The sequence below is a fragment of the Podarcis vaucheri genome, assembly GCF_965113315.1.
Source record: "Podarcis vaucheri genome assembly, chromosome: 17".
NCBI lineage: Eukaryota > Metazoa > Chordata > Lepidosauria > Squamata > Lacertidae > Podarcis > Podarcis vaucheri.
The window spans coordinates 29,047,854-29,063,257 of NC_138755.1; the positions used below are offsets into that span (position 1 = coordinate 29,047,854).

The 15,404-nt window shown below is 46.1% G+C and overlaps 2 protein-coding genes across 3 annotated transcripts; both read right to left on the reverse strand.

Moving 5' to 3' along the window:
* Positions 1-227: 227 nt before the first annotated feature.
* LOC309522433 (uncharacterized protein) lies at positions 228-2,973 on the reverse strand. Of its 2 annotated transcripts, none has more exons than XM_082205683.1 (2): positions 2,882-2,973; positions 228-2,631 (listed from the first exon to the last, which is right to left on the reverse strand). In XM_082205683.1, the coding sequence occupies exon 2, from the start codon at positions 2,626-2,628 to the stop codon at positions 463-465; it is 2,166 nt and encodes a 721-aa protein (XP_082061809.1). In that variant the 5' UTR covers positions 2,629-2,631; positions 2,882-2,973; the 3' UTR covers positions 228-462. The 2 variants fall into 2 exon arrangements, with proteins under 2 accessions (XP_082061809.1, XP_082061810.1); XM_082205684.1 differs by lacking the exon at positions 2,882-2,973 and adding an exon at positions 2,851-2,871.
* A 7,712-nt stretch (positions 2,974-10,685) lies between these two features.
* Positions 10,686-15,380, reverse strand: LOC309522383 (E3 ubiquitin-protein ligase Topors-like). Its single transcript, XM_082205617.1, has 2 exons — positions 15,230-15,380; positions 10,686-12,545 (listed from the first exon to the last, which is right to left on the reverse strand). Exon 2 carries the CDS (start codon positions 12,540-12,542, stop codon positions 10,806-10,808), a length of 1,737 nt encoding a protein of 578 aa, XP_082061743.1. The 5' UTR covers positions 12,543-12,545; positions 15,230-15,380; the 3' UTR covers positions 10,686-10,805.
* Positions 15,381-15,404: the final 24 nt, after the last annotated feature.

Consider the following 15,404-nt stretch of genomic DNA (forward strand, 5'->3'; position numbering starts at 1 on the left):
ATGATTAGAGGGCTAGAGGGCCCCACTACGAGGAAGACCCTTTCCCAAGAAAACTTGAGCCTAACACTTTCCAAATGGAGTACAATTGACAGTTTTAAGCAAACATATGTTCATTGCAATTTAATTTGATATTTTTGTTTTATGTGTGGTTTATTTTTTTAAAAAATTATCTTCTCCCAAACCCTGAGAAGGTTTGTGATGGACACTGAACTACATGCACACATGAGTACACATATATGAGAGATTTATTTTGTTCCAATAAGGCAAGATTCACACTTGGAGAATAACAACACATTGTCTTCCATTTAGGCTTCTCTTTTCTGCCTCTCTTTTAATGAGGCTGTTGCCTCCCACTATTTTATGTATTTGTCCTTGTTAATGTTCAGCTGTTACTTCTGCAGCCTTCCCTTCATAGCTTTCTTTTGGGCTATTGGTGTTGCCCTGAGATCTGCAAAGATGCCTTTAGCTATTCAGATCCTTTGGGAAATACTTTGGCCCTCCCCTTGAATGGGAAGACTCCACGTGATGCAATTTGTGCCTCCTTTTCCCGCCAAGTTTATCGTAGGGCCCTCTCTCCTGCCCTACTACAGCAAACCTGCCTCTGGGTCTTCCTGCACTTCTGCATCTCTCTGAACAATCATACCAGCCTTTAGTGAAACTTTCTTGAGAGACTCTGCGTTCTGGAAGAAAATATGATCTCTCTCTGGAGCTAGGCAGGAAGGTTTGACTGTATACTCTGGCTGGCACACCCTTGCAATACAAGGGGTCATCATACCTGTATCTCTCGCAGTCTTGTCTATAGTAAAGGTATCTCCAGCCTGGCTCACTGGGGACCCTGTTTCTCAAATAATCATAGTCTTTGCTCCTTTGTTTTCTAAAGTGAGTTGAACTCTGAGACTTGGACTTGCTTATGTCTCTAGCCACAAAGCCCTCGCTTCTTAATGGCAGGCTGCTCCTTAATAGTAAGCTCATATCTCTTGATTTGGACTTTCTGGGCTCTCTTCTAAGCCTCTTGTCCCTGGAATAGTTTGAATGGTGCCTTCCTTCATGTGGATGCCTTGCTCTTCCCCTTCCTCCATGTTTTTCCTTGGGGGAAGAATAGCCTTCTTCAAAATTGTATTCCATATCCCTCAAAGTGCACTTTTTAAAGATACCCTTTCGGCCTGGAGACAATGTTGCGTGCCTCTCTGAAGATGAGCTTTTCGAGTGATCTATGGGGAAATCCAGATCTTTCCATTTGGTTGCTTCTTCTTTTGCAGAGCTATGCACAGCCACCAGGCTAACAACATCATCATCATTAAAGCTGAATGCATTGTAATCTCCAGATCCTAAGACATTTGGAGAATTCTTGGAGACTTCAGTGTGCTTTGAGCTTTGGGTGTGGCCAGGACGCAGTTCCCCCATACCCTCATCTTCCTCTCTGCATTGATGAGACTGGGGGTGAGATAATGATCCGACTGGTTGTGTTTTTTTACCGATCTTGATCTTCATAAAACTGTCTGGTGTCTGTCTCCCTTTTTCAGTATCACTGTTGGACAAGTCCTCCAAATCGTTTCCTTCATCATTCGCGTGGGATATTCCGTCTGTTCCAGCAAACGCATCAGTTAGATCTTTCTGTGAAGTAGAATGTAAGCATCCTATGTTCCTGTCCTCTACTTCACCATCAGTTTTGGGTGCCTCTTCATTATCATGCTCAACATCTGAAGATGCGGAAGAGACGGAAGAGTTAGAATCTTCCTGCGCGAAAGCAGGACAGGCATATGAGGCATTCCAGTCATACTTCTTCAGGTTGAAGGGGGACTGCACAAAACTGATGAACTCATGAAGGAAGTGGGCTGTGAATTGACGAAAGTGAGGCCGTAGCAGGTCCTCAAAGTCCTTGCTCTGCAGATCATGCTGAGTCATGTTGTTGAGGATAAAGTTCAGTAAGGTATGAATCAGTGGCCTCTGATTGCCACACAATACTTTTAATTCTCGTTTCAGCCATGGAATCAATCTGTCAAAGCATCTTGGGTTTCTTCTGAATAATTCTGCTGAAGGAGTTCGGTTGAACTCTGGATTTTTAGTGGTTTGGACCTGGATGCCAGCACGGTATAGAGCTTTCCTGAAATGAATTACAGCTTGGGTTTTAAATTTCCCAAGGCTGATGACTTCTATATTAGCGTGTTTCTTTGTGACTGTGAACTGTTTCATGAGCTGGTAAAGATCCTTCTCTCTCTGAGACTGTGTTCCTTTAACTTCCTCATCCAATATGCCATTGTCAGGGGGCGATGCAGGTCTTTGGGTGGAAGCTGATGTGTGACCTTCCCCACAACCAGAAAGGGAGGCGCCCTTCAAAGGCAGAACATATTCACACAATGCACCTCTGGTGTTTACAGTGTGGAAAAAAGAATAGAAATGCTCCTTGCACAGTGGGCATATCACTTTCTTCCTTGACCACTTCTGGATACAGTCAAAGCAGAACCTGTGATTGCAAGGGTTCAAGTAAGTTGGGTCTCGGATTCTTTCCAAGCACATGGCACATTTTGAGTTTTTAGCTGTATCTGTTGGCATTCTCCTACCTAAAGAACCCCCACTTGAGGGTCTAAGGCCAGTTCTTGGCTTACATTCCTTATTCGGGGGTCTCATGATCTGAAAGAAAGCACACAGAAGACTTAACTTAGGCAGCAGAACACATACTCCCCCTACTGTAGAAATCTGATCATTCCCCAATGCTGTTGGAACCTAGACTAAGGAATAAATTGGGCTGGATCAAAAATAAATGAGGGGGGAAATGGAGGGCATTGGGTTGGAGAATGCTGCTTTGCACTAAGCAAGTCAAAAAATGCACTTCTTCCCTATATCCCCCACCTTCCATTGCCCCCAATTCACTTCTGCTCACCTCTTCCAAGTTATTATTTCTAAGAAGGTACTTGGTTTCAGCTGATTGTTCTCTTTCCCATGGAGACAACGTTCAATTCAAGTAAACAGAACACACTGAACGTTCTAGCTGTGAGCTCACTATGTAGGCGGACAAAGGATCCTTTTTTTCAACCCTTGCATAATATGGTGCTTATGAACCCATTGAAGGTGGTGGGCTTTAAACATCTGAACTATGAACAGAATTGCAGCCGTACCTATTAGGACCCCTGTTTGACTTATTGCTAGCATGTTTGGGCCACAGCCAACCTGACACTCCTGCCATTGTGTTTGTACTGCACTAACCTTCATACAGCTTGCCAGTAAGCACTAGTAACTCAGGAGGTCAGATGAACGCAGCCACTCCACCATGCCGTCCACTACTGGAAGTCTTCATGCTTGAAGTGCCTGTTTTGTATTTCAGTTCTTGCCTGTGCCATGTTGCTTCAGACCCCAGGAGAGGTGATGCTGGTGCAGGAAAAGGTCATGACAATTGTGGGCCCCTTCCATCTGATCTTGGCCTTCCAGCGCTATCAAATAACTTGGGAAAGGAGCCATTCTTCAGCAAATCTCATCTGGCTTGTTTTAGAAGGTTGTCTGGGAAGAAGGTGCCAATCTGTTACTCCTAGGGTTGAAAACTCCAAAGCTTGTCAGTTGGTTTAAGTAAACACAACACCCTGTTTGCATTTGGTGAAAGTGGTTACTACTTAGCATACTGGCTCTCGGAGACAAGATCATTTTCCCCCAAATGTGCCTTCAACAGACTATTCCTGCTTCAGCTATGATGGATATTCGTGATCCACCTGATTTCCCTCATAATAAGTAGGTTTAAGAAATACAGTCATCTGACTAAATTTCAAAGCTGCCATGGTTATTTGGGGACAGACCTTGTAACTTTAATTAACAATGATCCTTGTGGCATGCAGATCTTATGTCACCCTAGAATGATACTTCTGGATTTGGGTTACAGTGTAGGTCCAAGTGTCTCAGCTGCAAAAAATTGCTTAAAGCACAGATTTAAGGAATAATTTGAAAAGTCGTTGGCCTCTCTCAGCACTCTAAAGTTAAGCATAAGTCCTCCTTTTGGACCATCTGGGGGTAGGGTAAATGAAAATTTTCAAGGGGGAAGCTAAGGAAAGGGAGGAAGATATTTATCTGATTTTTTGAATATGGGTTGCTGTTTACCTTATGAGATAGCAGCACCCCACAGAATTAAATCCTATGCTCACCAGCTGGTAAGTGGAGAATTCAAACTTTTGGGTGCTGCTTTGGAAGCCCCTTCCTTGCAGTGGGGAGGAGTATGTTTCCACGCACTATTCAAAATGTTGGTGCTGATGTCTAAAGCCCTAAGCAGCCTTGGCCCAGTATACCTGAAGGAGCATCTTCACCCCCCCCCTTCAGCCTGAACACTGAGGTCCAGCTCCGAGGGCCTTCTGGCAGTTCCCTCGCTGCGAGATGTGAGGTTACAGGGAACCAGGCAGAGGGCCTTTTTGCTGGTGGCGCCCACCCTGTGGAATGCCCTCCAATCAGATGTCAAGGAAATAAACAACTATCTGACTTTTAGAAGCCACCTGAAGGCAGCCCTGTTTAGGGAAGTTTCTAATGTTTGATGTTTTATTCTGTTTTTAATCTGTTGGGAGCTCCCAGAGTAGCTGGGGAGACCCAGGCGGATGGGCGGGGTATAAACAAACAAGCACAAAAATAAACAAACAATTCTACATGGGGAATCTGCGACAGTTCAGATGTTGCCTGGGTTCAGCTTCCATCAGCCCCAGCCAGCAGGGTCAATGGTCAGGGAAGCATTTTCAGGGAGATGAAAGGCCTCTGAAGGGGACCTTAAGATTCAGCAGGCAAACAGTAGGAAGAATAAAGCAATCTTCCAGGTAATCTGGTCTCAAGCAATTTAAGGCTTTATAATCCATGGGTTAAAAGCAGCACTTTAAAAGCAGCACCCCTTCTTCCTGTTTCTCAGGTTTCATCCATTAACAGATCTATTTTGATGTAAAGCTCTTTAGGGCTGGACCCTGTTTTTATTTTACTTCTGCAAAATATTGTGCAGCATACCAATTGTATTATGCATATATATGTGTACATTTGTACACGTATAGAACAGTGCTGGAGAGCCAACACGTTCAGTTGCCTTTTATACTCTGTGTTGCATGCAGAAGGTTCCAGGTTCAATTTCCAGCATCTCCAGGTCAGCTGAGAAAACATGGCATAAAACCAGTTTCATATTTCCTTCCTAACCAAAGAAAATATATCTGCAATGACTATATCTAGCTATGGTTGCATGTAACCTCTAGGTCTAGAAGCAGCATGCTACGCTATGGACTATCAGATGGTGAGAGCAGCAACATAATAGGTTCATTGCCTTCTTCTGCTTTGGGGCTTCCTTTGGGAATCTGGCTGACTGCTGTGAGATATATAGGATGCTGGAGTATACAGATTGAGGGTCTGACCCACCAGAACTCTTATTTTATTCCTAGAAACAACTGCACACAGTCTTCTTCTTCTTCTTCTTCTTCTTCTTCTTCTTCTTCTTCTTCTTCTTCTTCTTCGGCCAACACTCATAGCCGAGTAAGATAGTCTTCCATAAACACGGTTTTAACAAAGCCATTTCCGAGCCTCGGGAGGAGAGGGTGTTGCGGGGTTGGCCCCTCCCACAAGCGCGGGGCTGGAGTTTAGCCCCGCGAGAGCCAGGGAATCCCCGGGGGCGTGCCTCCCCGCCTTCCCCCTGCCCGCCAATAGGCGGGCCGGGGGGGGCGTGGCCTGGGCTATTTAAAGCCAGGCACGCCCCGGGATCTCCCTCTTCCCCCTCGGCAGCAGAGAAGTTTTGGAATTTTTCCCGATAGTAGTAGCGGTACATCTTTGGGCGGAGCAGTTTAGCAATCATAGGGTTTGTTTCAATACAGACAATCAGGCAGTGGTTTCGGTCCTGGCTAGTCAATCCGCGCGCTCCACCAGAGTAGGAAACCTTCTACGATCCTTTGTACTTCTGTGTCTGGAACGGAACATATACTTTTCGGCCAAATTCGTACCTGGCGTTAATAATGACATCGCGGATGCTCTGTCTCGTTTTCAGATGGAGCGCTTTCGCTCTTTAGCGCCGGATGCGGAGCAATCATCGATGCCTTTCCCGGAGCATCTCTGGAATCTTGGGAGAGAGAAGTAATGAAGGGAGTATTCGGTGCTGTGGCTCCGTCCACAATGCGTTCATACAAGAAGGCTTGGGCTGATTTCCTAAAATTCCGTAGTAATACACCGGGCGCTAGGCCCTTCGCTACACCTTCAACGAGAGAGGTCCTCCACTACTTGGCTCACCTGAAAGAGTTAGGCAGGGCACCTAAAACCCTTAATATCCAGTCAGCAGGGATTTCTTACTTTTGTAAAGCCTTTTTTGCGACCGACCCGTGCGCGGCTTTTATCGTACGCAAGACACTGGAAGGATGGCGCAGACAGCACCCCCCTAGTGCAGATAGGAGGCGGCCTATAACGTATGACATCTTGTCACAGATTCACAAAGCTTTACGCTCAGTGTGCTGGTCTAAGTACGAAGCGCGCCTATTCTCGGCTGCGTTCTCTATATCATTTTTTGGTGCACTACGTATTGGGGAGGTCGTCTGTGAAGGGGGGGTCAACCATACACAGAGGGGCATCCTGTTAAGCGACCTGACCCTGTCACAGTCGGATCTAATAGTTAGGGTGCGGAGCTCAAAGACAGACCAACAGGGTAAAGGGGCGCTTCTCCGCCTTCCAGCAGCCCAAGACAAGGGCCCCTGTCCGGTAAGGGACACGAGACGCTTTCTATACCTCAGGCCAAAAAACCCGGGTCCCCTGCTGATCCACGCAGACGGGTCGCGATTGGCCAGGCAGCAATTCACCAGGGTGATGCGTATGGCTTTGGCGGCATGTGGGCTACCAGCGGCTGAGTTTGCGGCACATTCTTTCCGCATTGGGGCGGCCACCACCGCAGTGCATCTGGGGCTCTCCACCAACAGGATTAAGGAAATGGGGAGATGGAGATCCAATGCTTATAAATCGTATGTCAGAAATAACGTATAACTAAGAGGTATGCCGCTGAACCCCTTTTCTCTGTCTGCTTGCTTTCCAGGATCTAAAAAGGTGCGCATCTGGTTGGTGGGCCACAGTATAGTTCATTGGGCCAGGATTCGGGCCATGAGTACAGGGCTAGGGCAAAATCTGAAGTTGCCTGCGAAGGTGGAGCTGGCGTGGCTAGCGCGGAGAGGGATGCGCTGGAGTGAGTTCAAGCCAGCAGTGATGGCAAGGGCTGCCTCTGAGGGGCCTCCTGATGCACTAGTGATTCAGTTGGGCGAGAACGACCTCGCATACCGCAAGGCGATAGATCTCAGATGGAACATTTTTGATGACCTGTCCGAGCTGGTGACAGTGTACCCAAACATCAAAATACTGTGGTCCTCGTTGCTTGAGAGGAGGACATGGAGGGACTGTGCGAGCCCAGTGGGTGTGAATAAAGCAAGGAAAGTTTTAGAGCGGGCAGTGGAACGTAGAGTGGTGGCCTTGGGCGGGTGCATCATCCGACACCCAAACATACAGTTCAGCAACCAGGCCCTCTACAGGCGGGATGGCGTGCATTTGTCCGATGCCGGGAATGATATATGGTTGGGAGATATCATAGTAGGGATTAGGGGTTGGTTACAGGCCTGAAGGTATTGGCGGCGAGCTTTGCTCGAGTGGCGGTTAGGCATTGGCAGGGGTCTATTGTTATGCAAATGGATGGGGGGGAAGGACACGCCATCACCTTCCCCCGAGAAAAGGGTAGTCCGGTAGAGGACTCCGGGGGCGTTTGCCTTGTCCGAGACCTAGTAAGGTGAGGGCCGCCGGCACGCCCACGAGCGGTGACACCCGTGGGGGTCCTAGCTGGCGTACTCCAGCAGGACACCCCCACGGTTTGTGTTCAACCCTTCCCGGTTCCCATGCCGGGTAGTCATAGGAGCCAATGCCTAGGGCCAATACCTTCAATTCTGTAATCAATAAAGTTGTGGCCATTTACGCCCATTAACCTTAACTAACGTGTCCTGTGTCTTCATTTCATTGGGGGAGGGAACTTGCCACGCAAAGCCATTTCCGAGCCTCGGGAGGAGAGGGTGTTGCGGGGTTGGCCCCTCCCACAAGCGCGGGGCTGGAGTTTAGCCCCGCGAGAGCCAGGGAATCCCCGGGGGCGTGCCTCCCCGCCTTCCCCCTGCCCGCCAATAGGCGGGCCGGGGGGGGCGTGGCCTGGGCTATTTAAAGCCAGGCACGCCCCGGGATCTCCCTCTTCCCCCTCGGCAGCAGAGAAGTTTTTTCCCAGCCCACCCACCCTTAGGTTAGGCAGTCTTGACATTGCTATGGACTTCGGTTGGTCGCCGCAAGGGGCCTGGTAGGAATTTTTCCAAGTTGGCGACTTTGCAGCCTTTTGGTTTTTTCGCCTACCTCGTAGCAAATCGTCACAACTTTCACGGTTTTGGCGGTTAGGCATTGGCAGGGGTCTATTGTTATGCAAATGGATGGGGGGGAAGGACACGCCATCACCTTCCCCCGAGAAAAGGGTAGTCCGGTAGAGGACTCCGGGGGCGTTTGCCTTGTCCGAGACCTAGTAAGGTGAGGGCCGCCGGCACGCCCACGAGCGGTGACACCCGTGGGGGTCCTAGCTGGCGTACTCCAGCAGGACACCCCCACGGTTTGTGTTCAACCCTTCCCGGTTCCCATGCCGGGTAGTCATAGGAGCCAATGCCTAGGGCCAATACCTTCAATTCTGTAATCAATAAAGTTGTGGCCATTTACGCCCATTAACCTTAACTAACGTGTCCTGTGTCTTCATTTCATTGGGGGAGGGAACTTGCCACGCAATGAGTCCGTAAGTGACTGTGGAGACCAATTCTGGACCCACATGTCCTTCCACAGTGGGGACATTTGTTCCCGGGCGGGAGTTGATCATGGTGTGGATTTGCCAAGCATGCCTTCCTCTTCCCCTTGTGTTCTGAGTTCAAGTGCCTTCAAAGTCCATGACACCTTTGGTAAAGGCTGTTCTCCAACTGGAGAGCTCACAGGCCAGTGTTTCCCAGTTGTCGGTGTATATACTACATTTTTTTAGATTTTCCTTGAGACAGTCTTTAAACCTCTTTTGTTGACCACCAGCATTAAGCTTTCCATTTTTAAGTTTGGAATAGAGTAGTTGCTTTGGAAGACGATAATCAGGCATCCACACAACATGACCAGTCCATCAAAGTGGATGTGGAAGAATCATTGCTTCAACACTTTGTTTCTTCCAGTACACTGATATCAGTTCACCTGTATTCCCAAGCGATGTGTAAGATTTTTCAGAGACACTGTTGATGCAATCTTTTGAGAAGTTGGAGATGGCATTTGTAAGTGGTCCATGTTTCACAAGCATACATTTCCCTGCGAATTTCCTGGTCCTCAAACACTCTGCACTTCAATCAGGAGAAAGCTACACTTGCAGAGCTCAGGCGATGCTGGATTTTGGCATCAGTGTTGACCTTTGTGGAAAGATAACTGCCTAGGTAGGAGAAGTGATCAACATTTTCCAATGTTACACCATTGAGTTGGATTTGTGGCGCTGCAGAGGGGTTATTTTGTTAGTGCAGCACTTTGGATGTTGGTTTTTGGGATGTTGAGCGACAGGCCAAGCTTTTCGTAAGCTTCTGCGAAGATATTTAGGATGGTTTGGAGGTGATCCTCTGAGCGTGCACACACTACGTTGTCATCAGCATACTGAAGCTTTATGATGGAAGTTACGGTAACCTTACTCTTTGCTTTCAGCCTGCTCAGATTGAAGAGTTTTCCATCTGTTCAATATATGATTTCTACCCCAGTGGGGAGTTTCCCTTCGACAAAGTGTAGGATCATGGCAATGAAAATAATGAATAGAGTTGGAGCAATAACACAACCCTGTTTGGGGAACATTTAGGCCAACCATTAAAAGAGCCACAAATGCAAAAGGAGTCTAAGCCAGCATTAAAACACTGGTCCATGCCAGGTTTTACTAAATTAAGGTGCTAGACTATAACTCCCATCATTCTTGACCATTAGCCATGCTGGCCGGGGCTGATGGGAACAGCATTTGAAGGACATCATGTTGGCTACACCCTACGAGGTTGTGCAGGGTAGATTGTTCCTGTCCGGTGTAGTTTCTGATGAACCCACATAAAACAGAGTGAGAGTAATAGTCTTGATTCCCTCACTACGAGAAGCGAAGTTACAGGGAACCAGGCAGAGGGCCTTCTCAGTAATTGTGTCCTGTGGAACGCCCTCCCATCAGATGTCAAAGAAATAAACAACTATATGACATTTAGAAGACATCTGAAAGCAGCTCTGTTTAGGGAAGTTTTTAATGACTGGTGTTTTAATGTATTTTTAACCTTCTGTTGGAAGCTGCCCAGAGTGGGCGGGGTAGAAATAAATTATTATTATTATTATTATTATTATTATTATTATTATTATTATTATTAAACATTTATACAGTAATTTAATAAAAATTGTTTATGTGGGGTTCATAGTTCACCCCAAAATAGCTGTCCTCTGCTGTCCCTCAAAATAATTTACTTGTGTGGTTTAAACATGATAGTAGCTCCACTCTCTAATAAATAACTAATTAATGAAGATCCTGTCAAATTTCTATTCATCATACTTTATTGCTCCCTAGACATTGTCTCCTGTAATTGTTTAGGTACCGGTAAGTATTTTGGCTATCAGTGTTTTGCTTCAGACTCAACACCAGGTTTATTTTATCATTCATTCAACACATATTTTTTTTTTCATATATACGAATTTATTGGTTTGAGCATAACATGTTGTATAACCCCATTAAGAGAACAACTTAATAAGTTCCCTTGAGGGTTATTGGACTGATTTTCCTGGTGTGTAAATCAAGGTCTTCTGATAAATGAAAAAAATCCACCCTTCCTCTTGGTATCAGAACCACTTGGTGTGTCTTCTGCAGAGGAGTGCAGTTCTGTAGAGCTACCCTTTTCTTCATCTTGCCATGCCATCTGACCAGTGTCATTAGTTTCTCTTGTTTTCAACTCTATGTGCTCAATAACCAAAATGTCTTCTGCTTTGGGTTGAAGCACCTCAATAACAATGATCTCCTCTCCTTTGTGGTGGATCAGCTTGGTGCTTACCATGTCCTTTTGTTGCGATGGTGTCTGATCCGTGCTATCTGCCTCTTGCTCTTGAGATGGAACCTGCAAAGCATCAAACACTCGATTACTGCTAGCAGTCTGGCCAACATTAGAGATAGCTGTACTTGCACCATGAGTGCTGCCACCAAAGCTGTGACTGTTTAAGGCATTCTGCTTGCTTACTGGCTCTTCTTCTTCATCAATATCATCTATAGTTTGATGTGCACTCTCCATACAATTGGGGATGGCCTTGCATAGCAATGGCATACTCTCTTCTATCTCATTGAGGACACGTTCGTGTAATGGGCAGTGCCTATTGTGTGACCCTAAATGTGCATCAGCTTGGAAAAAAACGTGCATGTTGTCCTGACTTCTTACAAGTGCTCCATCTGAGGACCCAAAAGGAAGAAAAAACTGATCGAGTGTCTGGCTGGAACTGGAACTGGATGCTCCTTGTATTTCATCATCCCAAGTTCCTTCCTCATTACTTGTCACTGATTCTCTATCTTCCCCCTCATTCTCATCAGAGTCTTCCGTTTCCTCCTCCTCCTCCTCCTCTTCTGAAGATGATGTAGTAAATGATGAATTGGACTGGGACACATCATCATGGATAGGAAAGGGAATGTCATAAGTGGCTCTCCAGTCATAGGCCTTAATGTTGAAAGGGGAGCGAGCAAAATTGATGAATTCGTGCAAGAAATGATTGGTGTAGTGGAGTAAATGAGGCTGCACAATGTCAGCAAAAGCTTGGCTGTCCAGATCAAAGATAGTTATGTTGTTCAATATGATATGCTGTATGTTGTTGATCAAGGATGCATGTGTACCACAAAGGACTCTCAGTTCACGCTTCAACCAGGGAACCAACCTGTTAAGACGGACAGGGTTCCTGTGGAAAAAATCAGCTGATATATCCCTATAAAAACCTCCACTCTGGACGTTCCTGACACGTGCTCCAGACCGATAAAGGCCCCTCCTGAACTTAATTGTAACCTGCTCTCGGATTTGCCCAAGGGAGATGCCTCCTGGATGGGATGACCTCCTTATTCCAAGCTGTCTCATCAGCTCATCAAGTGTTCTCATCCTACCTTCGGAGTATCCTTCATACAAGATCCCATTGTCTGGCAGCGACTCGGGCCGGTGATCAATTGCTGACCTCTCCCCACACAGGCCATAGGATGCATTTTCAAAGGGAATAATGTACTCTTCAAAATCAGTGTCGGAATTTATGGTGTGAAAGAAAGAGTGGAAATGTTGTTTACAGAGTGGGCATTCTGCTTTCCTTTCTGACCACTCCAGGATGCAAACAAAACAGAATCTATGGAAGCAGGGATTTAAGAAGGCCACGTTCCTTATTCTTTCCAGGCAGATAGGACACCTTGAGTCAGAAGGTCCATCTGTTCCTTGGGCACTGTTCTCATTCCCTGAGCCATTCACAGATGAAAAGCTGTTGTCAGAAGTAGGCTCTTCACTGGATGATGCCATAATCTAATAAATAAGGAGAAAAAGACGAGCTCAGGCAATCAAAAAAAGAGAAAGTCATTGAGAAAACTGTCCCTTAAGAAAAAAATTGACACAGGACCTAATTATGAAGAAATGTGCTATTTTGGTTTTATTTTTGGGTGTGTGATAACCTTGATGGATTCAACAATAAAACTGATCTGAATTGAAATGGTGCTATCTCTTGCACATTTACGGTGCTTTTTCAAACTAAAATAAAATGCAACTCCATCAGGCAATTTAGCCTCATATATTGACTTCTGACGCCATAGCAGAAGTAGCCATTTGCTCTGCTAAAGCTATATCTTAAGGTAGGGATGGGGGAAGCCCTTTATGTGGTATTGGCCAACAACTCCCATCATCCCTGAGCATTGGCTATGTTGGTTGGGGTTGAGTTGGGAATTGGAGTCTAGCAACATTTAGAAGGCCATTCTGCCTCGCCCACCATAAGGAATGACTCAGTTATTATCCGCATTAATTTCAAAGTGGAAAAATCCTTTATATTTGTTTACTTTAAAATTATACCTACATGGTATGGGGACTAGTGGCAGGGCAACAAAAGTGGATTTTGCAAGTCCTTATAGCTGCCAAGAAATTTATGCTTCAAGCATTGGAAAACAAACATGCACCATTTATTATGCAATGGTTTGAGGGTCTTACCCAGGGGTAGGCAACCTAAGGCCAGGGGCCGGATGTGGCCCAATCACCTTCTTAATCCGGCCCATGGACAGTCCAGGAATCACAGTGTTTTTACATGAGTAGAATGTGTCCTTTTATTTAAAATGCATCTCTGGGTTATTTGTGGTGCAAAGGAATCCTTTCATTTCCTCTCCCCCCCCCAAAAAAAAAATATAGTCCAGCCCACCACATGGTCTGAGGGATGGCGGACGGGCCCACAGCTGGAAAAGGTTGCTGACCCCTGGTCTTACCACTCACCTTTACAGTGGGATAGGAGAGCTGAAAGGAGACCTTTTGGTTTCATATAGTACATGAGTAGATGATTCTGAAAAGTCCAAAACACAAATTTTCACTGCCCTCTAGCAGCTATGGTGGCTCATTTACCAGAAGCAATGTATTTAGTGTTAACTCTGGAAATTTATATTCAATATTGACCAAACTAAGCCTCCTAGTTGCTAGAGGGCTGTGAAAATTTGTGTCCTGGGCTTTTTAGACTTGTCTACCCATGTACGATTTGAATATGGCACATTGGTTGCCAGATGCGAAATATATTGGCATTATTTCCAGCTCTTCTATCCTACTATTACTACATTTTAACACATTTCTTAAAAATTGTCGATTTCATCTGGATATCTATCAGAACATTTGGATGGCATATATTGACATAGGTTTAAACTGAGATGGATGCATTGGCGGCTGTTGTCTTATTAATGTGAGCTGATGTGTGTTTTCCTCGGATTTCATTCCCCTCTTCCTTCTTGTTAGACTTGTTATAAAAACTAATTATTTATTATTTATTTAATTGACTCACAGAACCTTTGCCTCTCTTCTCAAAGCATAACATAAGACCCCCAATCATATGATCCATACCAGAGAATGGCTGCCACTGCAAAGTACTCAAAATGGAGACAGGTAATAATTACCAGCCGCTCAGTTCAGTTTTTATCATGCCACTGAAACTGAATATAATTGGCCATTTGCAGTGGTTTTATGCTACCAGCCAATTCACACAAAGCTCACCATGCACCAGTTGCAATGATATTACTGGAACCAATAGATTTCAATTTCACTTTTGATTTCTTGCAGTTCACAGACCTGAACTTTCAAGGGAGCATCCAATATGCTCTGGCAACCAAAAGGAGGTGATGTGAATAGGCAGTTGTCATGCTTGGGAACTAAGGCTATATCCTGTTAAAAGGAACAGATCTGTAACTTGGGAATACTCCTTGATTCAAAGCTGCTGCTGGAGGTCCAGGAACCCTCTCTGGCACCCAGGGCGGGACGCCGAGGGGCGGGACGAACCACCCGGCAGCGCATGCACGCTGTCTGTACAGACTGCACACGCATGGCATCCTGTATGGACTGTACATGTGTAGCATCCCGTACGGACTGTGCATACATGGCAGCCCATACAGTCGCTGTGTGAGAGGCAGCCTGTGCGGACACCCGTATGGATGGCATGTGCGAGCAGCAGCCCGTATGGAAAGCACGCGAGTGGCAGCTCATACGGACTGCATGTGCTGACTGTGTGCAAATCCTTGGCCGCTCTACAACTGGGGGGAGGTAGTGGGCTACCTTGCCACCCCCCCATAGTGGTACCCAGGGTGGCCCACCCCCTCCACACATACCCTTCGTATACCCCTGGGTCCAGGAAGTCTTGGTGATGAGGAGGGCTTATGCCCAGTTTGGGTTGGCTCACCAGATATGACCATTGCTCAATGAGCATGGCCTGGTGTCTAATGACATCTCCTTTGAATGACGGCATTCCTCTTTAAGCGAGACTGTGCTTGGATATGCTGCAAGTGTGGGAATGAACTGGAAGACAAAGACTTGGCCAAGGCCACTTCAGATATTCAGAGCTGAGGCAACACTCATACAAGACCTTTCTTCCAATTTCACATCTTTAACCACTTTATTATACCAGTTCTTAGGATCACCAGATTCACAAAGAAAAACAGAGCTAAGCCCAACCAACGAGTCTGCAAAAGTCTTACCTAGAGATATGTGCTAAATTTTTGTTTCCTTCTTGCCTAGTATCTCTTTTTCACTCCACTCTGAGGTCGTCTCCAGCCTCCTTTTCTCCTCATGTCTCTGCCTTTCCCTTAAGGAGCCATGTCTCTTGAACAGCTTGGGATAAGCAACATTCTGGCAGGGAATTTTAATGATGTC